The sequence below is a fragment of the Canis aureus genome, chromosome 17 (genome assembly GCF_053574225.1).
Source record: "Canis aureus isolate CA01 chromosome 17, VMU_Caureus_v.1.0, whole genome shotgun sequence".
NCBI lineage: Eukaryota > Metazoa > Chordata > Mammalia > Carnivora > Canidae > Canis > Canis aureus.
This window is the reverse complement of record NC_135627.1, coordinates 309,160-325,668: the sequence shown is the minus strand read 5'-3', so window position 1 is coordinate 325,668 and position 16,509 is coordinate 309,160. Positions and strand designations below refer to the sequence as shown.

The following is a 16,509-nucleotide window of genomic DNA, read 5'->3' as shown; positions in this document are numbered from 1 at the left end:
ACCACTCACTCCAAACCCCTTGAGGCCAAGACCCTGGCCAGATGGACTGACTTAAAGACCCTGGGATGCTGCCCTTGTGCTGACCAGTCCATGGACGCCGATGTGTGCACCAGACCACGATCCCTGTAAAATCCCAGACCCAGGCTAACATGAGACTCGTCGGAGGCCCTGTACAGACATATTCAATAAACTCTGCTTTCACTTCCTGCTGGCTCAGATCTGACTCCTGGGCTCTGTGAAGCCAAGGCCCCCTCCCTGGGTCCTTGGAGCCAGCCCGCCTGCACTGGCGGTAGTGCAGACCTACCCGGTGCAGGGGGAGCAGCCAGGCGCTGTGTCCGAGGAGGCCCTGCAGCACAGCCAGTGGCCATTCAGGTAGGCTGAGGGGTGGTAGACGGTAAGTCGTTTCTGGTTGCACTGGCTCACTTTGGTGAGGATGTCGATCCAGGCCTTGGCCTCCACACAGTTGTTGGCCTGGATGTACAGCGCTCGCTCGGGCTGAATGACCTGAAACATCTGGGACGTGGGGAGAAGGCTCAGAGAGACCTCAGAGCAAAACACCCGCCGGGCCATGGAGTCCTGGGGATGGACTCGTACAAGACCCAGGCCCACAGAGGGAAATGATGGAGCTGACCCCGAGGGAGGATGGCACGGGGGACTGGGGGGACTGGAGGGAGAGAGAAGAGCTGACCCCGAGGCAGGACAGCCCGGGGGTCATGGCATCTCAAAGTACTTTCTGCTGCCCTTGAACGACAGAGCCACTAGGCACAGCCTTCTCCCTGGGGGCTCAGGAGAGAGAAGAGCCCCTGGCCAAGGCTCTGTGCTGGGGTGTCAGGGGCTCCATGTAAAAGCACAGGGATCACACTCTCTACCCCCCCCCCCAGGTCCTCCTGATGCTCACTGTGCCCATTACTGAGACTTTCTTTGGGTCTCCTGGTTTTTAAGGTGGGAGGACTTCTAAGCAAGGTGCATCTGGCTTACCTTGTGCTACCCCCACACCTACCTCAGGACCTTTGCATGTGCTATTGAGTCCATCTGAAGAATTTCCCCCACCCACCTGAGCACCCTGGGGACCCTTCTTCTCCTTCCAGAAAGGTGTCGCTTCCTCTGAGAGGCTGCTAAGAGCCTCCACTGCTGTTCTTATTATTCATTCCACCCACATTCCCGAATGCCAGGCTCTGCCCTGTGTTCTGGGAACACAGTGTGGCCCAAACAGTTTCTATCTGCATGAACTTTCAGCCCTCAAGAAAGATAAAAATGAAAAGAAAGTGCAGGGTCTGGGCACGTCAGAGGAAGAGTCAGGAAATCAACGACCCCGCTGCTGTCAGAACGTGATTGCGGGGAGGGGAGGGATGTGTGCATGGACAGGAGCTGCTGGATCTGAGGGGAGAGCTGGGGCGTCTTCAGGGACCTGAGCCCTGCCCCTGCCCCCCCTGCACACACATGCACTGTTGCACAGGCCTTAGACTGCATCTCTGCAGGCTGCGACCCCCAGGGAGGGACAAACCCCAGACAGAGTTCTGTTGACCGCCCTCACGAACTGGCCGCTCTGACAGGGCCACCGCGGGCCACCTCGCAGACGGGCAGGGGTCTGCAGTTAGTGCCATACGCAGTTGCCTGTGAGGGAAAGCGGTGGGAAACAACAGGCTGATATGCTGAAGTTGGGTGATTTTCTAAAGAAGTGAAGGGGATGGAAATGCAGTTTCTAGGCTGTCTTCACGCTCGTGCCCTGCCATCACATCTGGGAATGCCATGGGCTGCCCTCAGGGCACAGTGCTCCCAGGCTGCCATCCCGGAGAGGGCCGGTCACAGGCCAGGCAGCAGACAGCAGACACCCAAGGCGACAAGACATGCCACAGAGGAGATGAGGACGGTGCTTGCAGCAGGTGCAACAGCATTACCATTCTCAGGCCCAGAGAAAATGCCACCATCTGCCACGGGCCCATCTGCTTGCCCGAGAAACCACCTTCCGTGGTCCAGGGGCGGCACGAGGTAACAGGGGGTGCAGGTGAGCAGGACGGCCATCTGTGAGCTGGGCCTGATGGCCTCTAGGTCACACCCATGACGGAAACCACATCTGTGCTCAGCCTGTCGAACTCTGCATGCCCACGGCGTGTGCCGGCAGCAGCGGTGACAACGCGATCAGCAACGCTGCCACGTCCCATGGCCACATAGGGCAGTGAGGGGTGCCACCCCGGGTAAACGTGGCCCTGGGAGCCCCGTGGCCCTGACAGACAAGCGAAGAAGGTCCCTGGGTGGCTCTGTGCACAGCAGAAAGCCAAGGAAAGTTGTGAAGGGGTGAGGGAGGTGGGAAGCCTGAGTGGAGGGGCAACAGTCTGAGGAGGAGCCCGATGAGGATACGGTGCAGTGTGTTTCCCATGCTCGGCTCATGACAAGATGCACGTAGGGCTCAGGCCTAACACCCAGACTGTGGGACACCCGCAAAACCTGGCCTGCATGCGTCAGACACTCCAAGGCTGCGAAACACAGAGAGAGGCTGAGAAATGTCCCAGATCAAGAACCTGGCAGAGAACGAGTGGACCAGGCGGCACTCGGCTGGGCACTCAGAGACTGTCATCGGTGCCGTGGGCACCCTGCCCTGCCTTTGAGAGCAGCACAGCTCCTATCCCAGGATGTCGTTCTTTATAGGCAGCACGCTGGGGTATCTGCGTGGTTCAGAAGGATGCATGGCCACGGAGGGTGATAAAGGACAGAGCTCAGCCAACGTGACAAATGCAAACACCCCGCGACTCTGGGTGAGGGGACACGGGAGGTCCTGCTCTGTTTCTACAACTTTCCTGTAAGTGCACAACCATCTCAAAATTAAGTTTCAAAGAAATGCTGCAAGATTCCAGAGCTGATCCCTGAGCTGCCAGGAAGCCCTTTCCAGCAGGTTCCTCCCTGCCTGGCTGCCCGAGCAGGAAGAGCCAGGCCGCTGTGCTCCAGGGTTCCCACACAACACCTGTGAACACCAGTGAACATGCAGGTGACAGGGCTCTGTGGCAGAGAGCAGAGGATGGAGAAACCCCTGAAAAGTGTGGCGCACACAGGACACTCACGTTCTTCATCTTGAAGGACTCCTCCTCCAGCTTCTCCACCGCCAGAATGTTCTCAATAGGAATGCTGCACAGAGGCTGGTCTCCTGAGGTTGAGAAGGTCCATGAGGGGGCAGGCGGTGGGCAGAGGGTGGGTCCCCGCCCTCGGGGTAATGGGTAGACGACACAGAGACCCCAGCATGGACACTGTCCCACCCCTGAGCCTGGGCAGCACTCCCAGCAGGACCCAGGACACGTGGCAGCGACCCAAAGCCTCCGAGGAGCCCTGTTCTCAGTGCCACATCCCTGTGATCTGAGCCGTGTCACACCTGGGAAGACACGACCAACACAGGACCCTGACCCTGTTGCCCGGAGCCCAGAGGCGCGGCCCGGCCCGCCTGCTCCCCAGCCCCCGGGCCACCCTGGTGGAGGAGTGTCCAAGCACTCCTGTGACAGCGGCGGCTCACCCGTGGGACACGTCATCCTGCCCTTTGTTTTCACTCCGGAGAAGCAGGCTCTGGCCTTGAGGATAAAGGCTGTGAACCAACTAAAAAGCCAATTTCCCTTGTTACCTTTGCTTTTCTGGTAGGTAAATTCATGGTTGGTCAGGCAGAACCATCTTTTCTTAAAGTTCTTCATCCCAAAGCGCTTCCGTCCTTGTGCCCTCTTGATCATGAACCTGTTGTGAAGAGGGCGTGTCTGTGGGTCATTGTCAGGGCTCAGGGCACATCCGCCTCCGGCCCCCACGCCACAGCCCAAGTCATATCCGCTAAATCCAAATAAACTGCCCCTTTCACAACTGTCCTACCTGAGGCCGCCTGCGGGTTTTCAACACCTTAAACCCAAAAGGCAAAGCTCTCTACTTTTGAAAAGTTTTAGTCCCAGTTGACAAGGACACTGGGTTCACGAGACCTTCAGTGAAGCAGCCACCCTCCCCATCTCCCGCCCCGGGAAGCCCCAGGAAGAGCAACGAGAGACGCCATGAAGAAGGTAGGGCCCACGGGCCATGGCAGGTGCGCTCCCCGGCAGGCAGGAGACGCTTCAGGAGTGGGGGCTGCGGGGGCAGGAAGGGTGGCTCCAGTGTGAGCAAGCCAACACCTCAGCACGGTTCAGCCTGCCCTCCCTCTCTCCCACTGACACTCACACCACCCACGGGGGAGAGGCACCAAGAAAGGCAGGCCAACCCCACATTTCAGACATCCCTGCAGACCATCTTGCAGGATCTGAGACACGGATGGGGGCTATGCTTGTCCAGGCCAGGGCGGCCCCTCAGGGGTCTGGCTGCCTGTGAGCTGGGACGGCCAGGAGCACGGCCCCTGCAGGTCTGTCCTGCTGGCCCAGCAGCGCACGCAGGCCTTACCCTTCCTTAAGCAGGATGGGCTGCTCTATACTCTTAGGGTCTCTTCTCCCAGAAGATGAGATCAGATCTAAAAACTAAAGCAGGAGAGATATGAGATGCTTAAGGGGGAAATGGTGGGTTGGATACAATCCTGCTCACACAGGAACAGTTAGCTAGAATGCTGCATCTCTTTCTGACTCGAGGAGAGAGCAACTGGGGGAGCGTGGGTCCCTCTACAAGAGTCAGGGGTTCCTGAGCGTGTCTCTGCTGTAGCTGGAAGCTTCCAGTCCTGACCCCAGCAACCCATCAGACCCCCCAGGGAAGGACTCACTGCACCCACAGCTGCGGCTTCACCTGCTTCAGGTCACACCTGGAGACCTACGTGTGTGGCAACAGGCAGCCCAAGGACGCATCTCTCCTGGAATGCACAGCAGGATCGGCTCCCAGGCCCCCGCCCCTCCTGGATTCATCTGTTCCTCAACCTGTCTGGATTCCCTCCACCAACTGTGCTGATGTGTGCCCCCGGCTCCTCTCCCTTCCTCCTCTTCTGGGTCTTGGTTTTTATGATTTCTGAGAAATAAGTATGTGTGACTGTTTCTAAACACAAGAGAAAAAGTGGGGCACCTAGGGGGCTCTGTGGGTAAAGCATCTGCCTGAAGCTCAGGTCATGATCCTGGGGGTCCTGGGATCAAGTCCCGCATCGGGCTCCCTGCTCAGTGAGGCGTCTGCTTCTCCCTCTGCTGCTCCCCCTGCTTGTGCTCTCTCTCTCAAATAAATAAAATCTTTAAAAATCAATCAATAAAAATAAACCCAAAAGAAAGTAAAGCTTTAGCATCCAGAAAAGATTGTCCCCATGTGCTGTGTCCCTAACTCCAGGTCTGGATGCCCAGCTCTGTGACTCAGGCATTTGTGGGGCACCAGTATAGTACGTGGCCGGCAAGGCAAGGCACTGTGCCACCCCTTAGGGACAAGAACTGTCAGTTCCGAACAGGAGTGGTGCAGAAGGGGCTCACAGCACCCTGGGGGCAGAGGGTCCTGGGACAGCCATACTCACATTTTTTACTGCATCAGCATATTTTTGCTCGTTGAAGAATTCATAAAATGCAGCCATGTAGGATTCCTTAAAACTGGCCTAAAATGAAACCGGTCACTTAACAAAGGCCTGCAGGACAGCGCTGAGCTGCAGGCTGCCTGTGGAGGTGCACCACTCATCTGGGCAGCGGGTCTCCCTCAGGCCCACACGTCCTCAGGTGCCCACAGCTGAGGCCTCCTCATCACTGCAGTGGGGCTGTGGCAGGTCCTGCCCTGGGGAGCTCTGGTCTGGCCAGGGGACCGCGGGGGCCCTGGGAGACCTCAGGGTTTCCTAGGAACAGGGAATCTCTCGGCAAGGGCCACTGTCACTGCTAACCCTTCTCTCTAGGACACAGGATTCAAATTTATTCCTTGCCCTCCCCTGCCTGGAACATGGTGGGACTGACCCACCGCTGGTCTGGGGGATGTTACTGCTCTACTGCTTATTAAGACACGTCATCATAGGGATCCCTGGGTGGCGCAGCGGTTTGGCGCCTGCCTTTGGCCCAGGGCGCAATCCTGGAGACCTGGGATCGAGTCCCACATCGGGCTCCCGGTGCATGGAGCCTGCTTCTCCCTCTCCTTCTGCCTATGTCTCTGACTCTCTCTCTTTCTCTCTCTGTGACTATCATAAATAAATAAAAATTTAAAAAAAAAAGACACGTCATCGTGTATGCTACTGGCTCGTGAAATATTACTGTAAATTAACATCCCCACAGTGAACCTGATTAAGTACGATTCACAAACATACCCTCAGTCCCTGAGGATAATTTGCCCCCACACAAAATAGGTTTAGAAAGCAAAGTTTCGGAGTTCAGCAGAGCTGAGGAGTGTGCACGTTGTTGGAACATTCTCTCCGTGAAGATGGTAGTGGGGGCGCCATGTGGGCTTTATTGTTCCTTATGCTTATAACTGTTTAACACACACTCCTCTGTGTTAAAAAGACATGATTAAAATAAATGACTTACAGATTTTGACTTGGACAAGCTGCCAAGAGTCTGAATGGTCTTAGAGATAAGCGTCAGCGTCCTAGACGTCTGTGGGTCCTGTCGGATGGGAAGGAGACAGGCATGTTTCCTTTCAGTTTTACAGAAATGTGACTGAACCAGAACTGCATGGCCGACCATGGATGACATCCCCTAGGAGCCCCCCAGCTCCAGCGTGCTGCCTGTGTGTGATGGAGCAGGTGCACCTGGAGGAGTTGCTCAGGCACTTCTGTGGCACATGCTCCAGGAGCGGCTCGCGGCCAGGCTCTCCGCCTAGAGGACCAGATGCCAGTGCCTCCCAGGACAGGGGGCTGTGGGCAGGACGCAGGGAGCAGCTCCATCAAGCACCCAGCCTGACACACATTAGGGGCCTCTTTAAATGAGCAGCTTTCCTGTGCGATGCTGAGCGCCACCCTCCCCCACGGCCCTTCGTACGACCTAGAGGTTTAGTCTAAAACTCACCAACAGGAATGGGCCCCTAGAATCACCTCACCCTGGGGTCTCTGCCAAGCCCAAGCACTGCGGGGCCCTGCAGGGCTCCATAAGCGTTTGTTGATTATGTGACGGAACATACACATGATCATAAATGCCCCATAAATGCCCCGTTTTTCCCGAGGTGGGAGTGAGAAATCCCGGTCACAGCGTCCACTGTGTCTAACAGACACAGCTGGCCGAGGTGCTAAGCCTTCTTGCGTATAAAGGAGTTCAGGGCATGTGGGTGTTCACAGCCCGGCTGCCCCACCAGCAAGGACGCTGAACACCCCCATGAGCCCGGGACGGCAGGTTTGCCAATTGACGGGGGTTGACATCACTTACCGTGTGGTGAGGCGTCAGCTGGAAGAGGTTGGGGGACAGGATGGCCGGAGCGAAGAATCTCAGGAAGATGAAGCTGCTCACGGCCGTGTACCTCACATCCAGGTCATCTGCAGCCAGGACACAGAGAGCCGGCTCAACGGGCCTTCTGGAGACAGCGGTGGACCTGGAAGCCGGCACCCAAGTGCGCCTGCCCCTCCTGAGAGTCTGCCCGGCCCCACAGGAGTCCCCGTCACCATCCCCAAACACACCACACCATGTGGTGGTAGCACTGCACCAGCCAAGGAAGGCCTGGCCGGGCACTAACCCAGAGCGTCTGAGGGCTGGGTATGCTTGGTAACTGCCCTTGCCAGACACCAGGGCCCCTTCCATGCTGGAAGGGGCCACCGTGCCCTGAAAGCAGGAGGTCCCGTCCACAGAGTCGGGTGGGAGGCCGGACGTGCTGAGAGGCACCTCAGCAGGTGGGTAGGAGGCGGCTTCTGTCAGGGTCCCAGGGACCATTCTGGGCGCCCCATGGTTCCCTGAGGCAGGAGGACACATCTGGGCTGTTCCCTGACTCCTCAGGGAAGGATGGCGAGGGCCAGGGATGGGGCCTGCTGGACAGGGTGGGGGGCCAGGCTCCCCACAGCCCACTCCTCTGCCTGCATCCCAGTCCTCAGGCCAGCTGGCGCTTCCTGTCGGGGCAGGACACCTTTTCTCTGCTCCTGGGCAGCTCTGCACAGGGTGAATCCTGGTGCCTTCCTGAGGACCTGACACACGTGAAAAGGCAATTCATCCCTAGGGTCCCTCCTGTCCCAAAGCCACGGAGAGCTCATCCTGTCTTTCTTGAAAGTGCAGCAGGGCATGCGGTGCAGAGCTGCCCCTCAACCTACCACAGTCAGAACTACAAAAAAACAGGAAAGGCAGCTTCCCCTGGAGAGGCCCAAGCTCGGAGAGATTAACGCTCCACCCCACATGAACCAGTGTGACGAAACACGGCCAGCTGGCCTTCCGTGCGGGGCCCGGGCCTGGGTTCACAGAGGGGCCCAGCCGGGCTGCAGAGGGATGAGGTGCGGGCACTGGTGTGGATCCAGCAGCCACAGCCAGAATCACGTCCACACAGACTCTGAAACGTCCTTCTCTGCTTTGAGACAGTGGGGAGAGGAACAACCCAGCAAGGGGCTGTGGGTGTTCTCCACACCAAAGACTCACCCTGGAAGCGCTTGGCAGCCGCCTCTCGAAGAGAGAAGAATATGTCACACATGACGGTGGGGCAGCTCACCCCCGATTTGGTGATGACGTTGAAGATGCGGTCAACATACTGCCGCAGGTTTTCCTGCAACAGGATGCGGGTGGGACACCCCCCAGTGCCTGTTTGGAATCACTGTCTCCCCAGGGCTGCTGTGCCAGCCCCATGGAGCCCCAACCACACTGGGATGGGGCAGGGCCCGCAGCAGCAGCAGATGTACTAACATCACTATTTACAGAAGTGCCTCTCTGGCTAGTGACAGTCGTCACCGCGGCCAGGGACCAGAGCTCTGGGGGTGTGGGGCATGCCCCCTCCATGCCGACCTCATCCATGGGGCGTAGAGGTAAAATTCACTGCCTTGTATCTCCCGAAGGCATGAATAAATCACGTGAGAGATTAGGAGGTGAGGGTGCATTGAAAACATCAGGGAGTTCTATTCTAAAACACAGGACAGTGCTCTGCGGGGACAGGATGGAGGCAGCCTGGCTTTGGGACCTGTGTCTATGGCTGCCGGAGACCAGACCAGGCTGGGAGAAGCCAGGCCAGGAGGCCTCCTGGTGGGGAGGCTCTTGGTCCTCCCAGAAGGGAAGGTGCCAGGCCAAGTGCAGTGCCATCAGCAGCAGGGCGGTGGCACTGGGGCCCGGAGCAGGGCATCACGGCGCTGCACTGCAGCTGAGAGGGACTGTCTCTGGCGGAGACACAGGCTCCTGAGGACACCCTGCACAGTCAGTCCCCGTAGGTCCCCCTCCCCAAATCCTAGAGAGATGAGAGCACCCCAAGCAGCCAAGTGCCAAAATCCTACAGATGGGCGAGCAGCTCCAGAGAGTGCAGAACAACTCCTTACCATGTTGTTTTCAAGGCTCTCTCCATCCTTTAGCTTCACAGGATCAATCTCACAAGATTTGTGGCTCTGGCATATCTGGAAAGTGCACGGACAACAAGGAGTGAGCAGCACAGATTCCAGGAGCATGGGCGGGGGGAGGTCAGGGGCATTGGGCGTCATGGCCACAGCCAGCCCCACGCAACAGGGGACGAGAGCCTTCAGAGTGGCCACAGAGCGCCTCGGTCCATGAGGATCAGGCCTCTCCTGGAGACCATTCCAGATCCACGCACGTGGGATCAGGCTTCATAAATTTTAAAAACAGGGTTACTGAGCAGTGTTGGCAGGTCCACGCACGCAGACCAAACCAGAATGCGAGTTTAAACTTCCTCACTTCCCTGCATTCATTTATTTATTTTTAAAGATTTTATTTATTTATTCATGAGAGATACATACACACAGAGGCAGGGGCACAGGCAGAGGGAGAAGCAGGCTCCATGCAGGGAGCCCGATGCGGGACTCGATCTCAGGACCCCAGGATCACACCCTGAGCCAAAGGCAGACACTTAACCACTGAGGCATCTGGGCATCCCACGTCCCTACATTTAATGACACCGTTCTGGGAAATGCTGCCTACTCAAGGGTCCCGGGAGCGGTCAGGGGAGGGACTCAGAGCCACCAGGGGAGGATGCTTATGGTGCATTCGTCTGTGTGCCCCAACGCATGAGCGATAACAGAGGGACCATGCACAGCCGGGGGTGCTCTAGAGAGGACCTTGGCTCACAGGCTCAGGGGGCCCTTGGGACCCCCACTCACCTCCTCTATGGCAGGTTTCAGGGTCATGTGCAGGTAGTGCATCCCTGCCAGCTTCATCGTCTCGTCAATGCACTTAGACGTCAGTGAGTTTCCTCGGAAAATGGTGTTGGGGTCCCTACAAGAACAGGCAACTATCTCAGCAGGTGTCAGGGGAAGCAGAGCCTGCTCTGAGCACCCGTCCACTGGATGCAAAGATATGCCCACGCTGCTAAGCGTGCTCCCAGATGCTCTGAGAGGGACACAAGACCACGCCAGATGTTTTACAGCTGAGAATCCTGAACCCGCCGCCCTGTCTGGAGCAGACGGACCGCACAGAGCTGTAGTACAGTTTAGCAGGACATCCACACACCCACTGCCTTGGCTCTTTGTGAAGCTTGGTTTTGCAGCAAGTTAATGCTTCCAAAGACCAAACCTGGGGTCAGCATGGAAGTCCAGCACAGAAGCATACATGTGCTTCATGCCTTCTCTCAACTAAGGTACATTCTGGGTTTCTTTGAACCAAGAGCTCCAGGGAGAGACTCCTTTTTTTTTTTTTTTTTTTTTAATTTATTTATGATAGTCACACAGAGAGAGAGAGAGAGAGAGAGAGAGAGAGAGGCAGAGACATAGGCAGAGGGAGAAGCAGGCTCCATGCACCGGGAGCCCGATGTGGGATTCGATCCCGGGTCTCCAGGATCGCGCCCTGGGCCAAAGGCAGGCACCAAACCGCTGTGCCACCCAGGGATCCCGGGAGAGACTCTTAGCACAATCCATCCCCAGGGAGTGGGCACAGGTCCTGGGGCAGCAGTGACCCCGTCCTCTGGCATGGGCCTGACTCTGAATCTGCACCCACAGGCCACGGGAACTGACCACCCTCAAGGCAGCCAGTGCCCTTCTTGCGTGCATGCCTCAGGATTTCTGAGAGAAACGGTGCCTTTTAACAATGTACCTTCAAAAGAAAAACTGAGCCTTGTGGGTCCCTTCTGCTGTCCCAGATGGGCACTCTGATCCATGCTGAGGGGACTTCCGCTATGCTGAGTCACCCACACCTGCCCTAGGCCAGCCCCTCACCACTCACTGACCCCAGGCTGCACCCCTGGTGGGATGGGCTCATGGGCAGAGGCTGAGGTTCACTCACTGGGTCCTCCGGACCTCGGCGTTGGCAATGGCACTGATGAACGGCACCACCCTGCCATAGTGCAGGAAGAGCCTCACGAGTGGGATGGCGGCCTCCTGCTTCTCCCTGCAGACCTCACCCAGGACGTGGGCCGCGGATGCTGACACAGGCTGCGAGAGGAAGACACCACATGGCCCCAGGGTGCGCTTCCCAACCTTGGGGGCTGGTGCAGATCCCCACTCCCCACCCGACTTGGTCAGTGGGTTGATGGTACCAAGTCACCATACCAGAGACCCAGGCCCCCTGAAGCCCACACCAAACCCTCCAACGTGCACACGTGCTCTGAGTGCATTCTTGGAGGATCCTTCCACCCAAAGCCAAATCTAGCACTAGGGCCAGTGACCTCAGGGTCACAGATCAGAAACTGTGGCCTTGCTGGCTTGCCACAGGGCTCTAACTGCAGGCAGGGCATGGGGCAAGGGCTTCTACCCTCCCAGCAAAGGGAGAGGGAGGGATTTCTGGGCACAGAGCAGGTGTGGGGGATGGTGTGCAGGGGAGAGTCACTGCCAAGCGCTGGCAGCTCAGACGCAGGGCAAGGGGTGGGCCGGCTCCCTGCCTCCTGAGGGGAGGCTGGTGCGGGCGGCTAGGTGGGGTCAGGGTGGGGCCAGGTCCAGGGCGAGGGCTCTGAGGGCTGGAGCTGATGGGGGTGTGTGGTGTGGGTGACGCAGGGCGGGGTCGGGAGGGTCAGTGGGCGGGAGCTGGGAGCGAAGGGGTGGGGCCAGGGCCCAGAGGGGGCAGGGAGGAGAGGTGAGGGGTCCAGGGGTGGAGCTGGGGTCCGGAACCTGGCAGGGGGTGGGGCTGGGGATGCAGGAGCTCCGGGTGTTAGCAGGCTACCCCACAACCCCACAGGTGTCCGCAGGCAGCCCAGGGCGTAGCAGGTGCTCGGCACGGGTACCTCCACATCCGCGGACCTCAGCAGCAGGTCCCGCAGTGGGCTGTAGTAATCGGAGGAGAAGACGTGGTCCTCGGTGTACACCACGTTCAGCCGCAGGGACCCCAAGTCGCCCGGCTTCAGGCTCTTGCTGCCGTTGTCTCGGGGCTGAAGGAAGTACCTGGACAAACGCAGGACACACAGCGGGCTGCAGCGGCAGCACCATCCGGGGCTGGGTCCCTCGGGGCTGGTTCCAGGACGCCCGGAAGGCCCAGTATGCCAGGCGCTCTGCACCGCGCTGATCCTGCTGCACGGGGCATCCTGGGCTGGGCCGGGGTCTGAGGCAAGAGGGGCTCCAGGGCAATTCTACAGGACACCTCTCTGTTCCTCATAGGAGCTGGGGATGTTCCCTGACACCCCCTGCAGGGTGCATGCATTGCATGGGGTGTTTCTCGTGGAGACCCCTCTACAGGGTCCGAGTGGGGGGCCAGTCATTCCAGGCGGCACCCCACAACACAGAGTCCCTGTGCCAGAAGTCTTTTCAAAGGCAGAGCCCCTGTAGGGTCTGTGCCCTGGGGCGCCCTGCACATTATGTTTACTATGGGGGCTGACATTCTGGAGTCACAGGCCAGAAGTTAAGGCTGAAAAGCAGGAAGGGTGGAAGGAATAACAGAATGAGAAGCGGGGAATGAGTGACTACACAGTAAAGTCATTTATCCGTGAACATGAATACTCGACAACAGCTAGCAATACGAAGAGCAAAGCTGCGATTATTCTCATAAATACGTGGTAGAGCTTTCAGCATCAGAGGAATGGTGACTTGTGCCTGTAGGCAGGCAGACCACAAGGGTACATGGACACTTTCTCAGTGTTTTCTGACTGGACACTCTTTTCTCTTAGGTCCCACCCAGCGTGGCCATGCAGAGGTGTATGGGCCAGGCAGTTTGAGGTGGGACGTGGGTGCATCTGGCTGAGCACCTGGCCACCTGAAGACCTGGGTGGCCGTCCGCCAGGCTGCCATGTGCCATCTTGGTTACTGGGCTAGGGGCTGCTAGGTGCATCAGTGCTCCCAGCAGGAACCAGGACCCAGTGATAGTAAACTGCCATCGGGCACAACACACAAAAATCTATCCACACGGTGAGTCTGCAGACGTTCAGGGCTGTGGTATGCAGCACACGGCTTGCGACCACACCACGTCCCCATTCTGCATGTCTGCTAAAGGAGACCTGAGTGTCTGTGCTTCACAGTGACATTCGCTGTGCTATAAAGGGATGCACTAAGCGATCATGAAATCCAAACATGAGGCTGGAGGCCAAGCTCAGGGGGATTTGCCTGAACAATGCCTTCGCCTCCTTCCTCAGCAGGCGACACCAGGTACGAGAGCTGTGGGGCAGGCCTGGTGCGGCAGAGCTCCTGGGAGTGCCAGGCTCAAAGGGCCGTTCTCAAAGTTGCAGGGTTCAAGGTTGCCTTTGTCTCTCAGCCACCACTCTCGCGCTCTCCCCACGCCCGCCCACCAAAACGGCACTGTTTCATAGCACCTGTAACCCCATCCCCTCACCAGAGCTAGCCAGACTGGGTGGCCAGGTAGGAGCCAACCTGAGCCATCTCATTCTGGCTGCACAGTAGCAGCTCTGAATGTCTGCCCACCGGGAGCACATGGCGCCAGGTGTGCAGCCACCTTACCAGGCTTCGTAGGAGCTGGACTGGCGGAGCACGTTCAGTGGAACCCTCAGCTCTCCCAGAAACTCATCTCCAAATTTCAAGTTGCTGGCATTCCAGAGGTCAACTCTGAAAAACAGCCAATGGTACACAGATCTCAGTAAGGGATGACCTTGGGAGGGCAGGTGGGCAGCAGTGCTCCTTAGCTTCCCCAGGAGTGTCTGGGGTGGGATGGGGCCTTTAGTCCCTCAAGCTAGCCTCTGGCAAGAGAGTGACAGTGAGGACATCTGAAATGTGAGGTCAACGCAGGATGTGACTGTGGCATGAAGACGGTGGCCTCCCAGGGCCTCGGGGTGAGGGGGCTGCCCATCTTCTCAACAGCACAGGAAGACAGTGCACATGGATGGGATTCTCACTGCTCCTCTGATTTGGGGCCATGGAGACCCCAGAACCAGAGCTGAGAGTCTAAGACTGGTTCTCAGCACACTTGGTTGTCACAGAGAAGCTTCTAGAAGGCCGTGCCAGCTCTCTGTGGCCCTGAAGTCCAAGCAGGAGCCACGGGCATCACGGAAGGTACAGGAACATGTGTGTGTCAGGAACACACAGAGGAACAACGTCCCGTGGCTCTTTGAGAATAAACAAAGGAAAATCCTTAATCTGCCACATGACACCTTAGCAGTAGGACAAAAGGCGGTCAGGCAGTCTTTTCCCCTTTTTAGTAAGAAAAACATTTAAAAACGGTTTTTGTTTGCTTAAAATACAACAGCTAAGACTTTATTGTCAAGTTTAAAGCCCAGTCTTGTATAAACACTTGTTTTTCTGAACAGGGAAGGGGAGCTGTGTGCTGAGGGCAGCCAGTGCACAGCCAAACCTCTAGCATGGTCCCGACCTTGATCGGGACTCTCAGACACTCTGCCTCTGGTTCAGTGTTTTGAAATGGAAGACTTAAAGCAGAAGCAGCTGAGACCTGTGTGTGGGGCCTGGCATCCCTCAGAGCTCGAAGCCACAGAGGGTCCCACCCTTGGTCCCTGGCCCATGCCCCCAGCTGGACATCGACAGAATCCCAGGCAGGCCTCAGCTGGCTCAGGAAGCTCTGACCCTGCAGGAAACCAGACTGCAAAACCTGCCAGGTTCTGGCAATGTGGTCTGCCCGGCCCCAGGGTGACAGGAAAGACCGCCCAGCTTATGGTCTCAACTGTCACTTGGTGCCTCCTACGGCTGCAGCTGGTGGGCAGAAGCCCCGGGGGCAGGAGGTGGGGAGACCCGCCAGAGCTGCTGCACCTGAACCCTGGCATCTTCCCCAGAGCACACACACCAACGGCTTTACCGTGGGGGCTCCGAGCAGCAGGAGCACGGGGCTGGGTGAGGCCGCCACGTGGACGGAGCCTCACACACTGAGCAGCATCGAGCCGTTAACCCCTCTTAGAACATGGCCTCAAAAAAAAAAAAAAAAAAAAGAACAAAACATGGCCTCTAAAACCACATTTGTCCCTTGGGTAAGTACAGGTCCTCAGCCACTCCCCAGATCGCTGGCAAGTTCACAGCTCTTCCTTTCAACCAACCCCCGACGTCCTAGTGTTAAAATTACCAGAAAATTGGAAATCCCTTTCTTCCTGGTTCTGTATTTTCAGAAACAAACCAGAAAACAAACAGCAGAGGTGGGTTGAGACTATAGCCACCAGGCCAGAGCCTGGAGCCCCATGGCCACTGCTCACCGGATTTCAAGTTTGTCCACGTCTTCCTCCTCAAAGTCAAAGTGGGACTTCCGGTTGTAGCTGCACGGTCTGGTCACCTGGAGGGGCGGGAGCAAGGTTGTGTGCCGGCCTGTGAGGACCCCTGCCCACCACGAGCACCCCCACCTGGTGTCCCAGGTCCCAGCCTCAGTGGTCTGGAGCCCCTTCTCCAGGGGGCTGTGCCTGCCGGTCTTCCCAGCACCATGGCCTCCCCTTGTGAGCACCTGGGCCAGCTCCCTCTCCTCTCAGGCTCTCCACCTCTCTGCCCTGCATTCGCTCCTCCCCAACCTGCCCATCTCCCCATCTGGGTACCTCCAGCCACAGCCCAGCTTGGCCTCCACCTCCTCCCCTTGGAGCCCCCACCAGCTCTCCTCCCCCAGCACATGGGAGTCTTCCTACCACCTGCACCCCTGCCTACATCACCTCTCAGGCCCATGCTGGGAAACTCGAAGGGGACTCTGAAATGCCACCTCCTCTAGGAAGCCCCCCAGAGCCTCCACTGCCTGATGCAGCTTGCCGTCTGGCATCCAGCATGCTGGGCACAGGGTTTCTGCATTGTTCCCACTGTGTCTACTCAGTGAAGGAAGATGGTTTTCGCAGGATTTTGAATACTTTCATTTAGATAGTGAGGGGTTTTTAGGTAAGTCTAGCCATTACCCTGGAAGAAAATGCTTTCCTGTTGAAACTCCTGTAGGAGGCATGTGCCGGCCCCAAGCCAAGCATAGGGACTCCAGAGGCTCAGCCTTAAGCTGAGTCAGAGCTGTGGGGGTTGTTTGCAAGCTGAAGCAGAAAGCGGGTGCAGAGAACCAAAACAGGGGATTTAGCTGTTAACAGGGCTCAGCCCTTTCGGTCTAAGACCAAAAACTCCAAGGTCCTGTGGTCTGAGGCCATGAGCGAGGCAGGTGTCAGGTGGGCCCTGGCCAGCAGCACTCAGAGCCCAGGTCCGGACCTGCCCTGGGATCCTGCAGGATGCAGGCCTACCCC

At 57.7% G+C, this 16,509-nt stretch overlaps 1 protein-coding gene across 3 annotated transcripts in view; it reads right to left on the bottom strand.

Moving 5' to 3' along the window:
* The window catches only part of RASA3 (RAS p21 protein activator 3), a 109,352-nt gene that overhangs the window by 7,635 nt on the left and 85,208 nt on the right, over nucleotides 1–16,509 (bottom strand). For 2 of the 3 annotated variants that reach the window (XM_077854841.1, XM_077854843.1), the window contains 14 exons: nucleotides 15,508–15,584; nucleotides 13,817–13,921; nucleotides 12,157–12,313; nucleotides 11,223–11,371; nucleotides 10,106–10,220; nucleotides 9,314–9,388; nucleotides 8,433–8,556; nucleotides 7,245–7,351; nucleotides 6,411–6,488; nucleotides 5,426–5,503; nucleotides 4,393–4,466; nucleotides 3,605–3,711; nucleotides 3,057–3,139; nucleotides 305–513 (listed from right to left, as the gene is read on the bottom strand). In XM_077854841.1, coding sequence (XP_077710967.1) covers nucleotides 305–513; nucleotides 3,057–3,139; nucleotides 3,605–3,711; nucleotides 4,393–4,466; nucleotides 5,426–5,503; nucleotides 6,411–6,488; nucleotides 7,245–7,351; nucleotides 8,433–8,556; nucleotides 9,314–9,388; nucleotides 10,106–10,220; nucleotides 11,223–11,371; nucleotides 12,157–12,313; nucleotides 13,817–13,921; nucleotides 15,508–15,584 — 1,538 coding nt within the window. The remainder of the gene's footprint in view (nucleotides 1–304; nucleotides 514–3,056; nucleotides 3,140–3,604; nucleotides 3,712–4,392; nucleotides 4,467–5,425; nucleotides 5,504–6,410; nucleotides 6,489–7,244; nucleotides 7,352–8,432; nucleotides 8,557–9,313; nucleotides 9,389–10,105; nucleotides 10,221–11,222; nucleotides 11,372–12,156; nucleotides 12,314–13,816; nucleotides 13,922–15,507; nucleotides 15,585–16,509) is intronic. The other variant, XM_077854842.1, reaches the window with a different exon arrangement.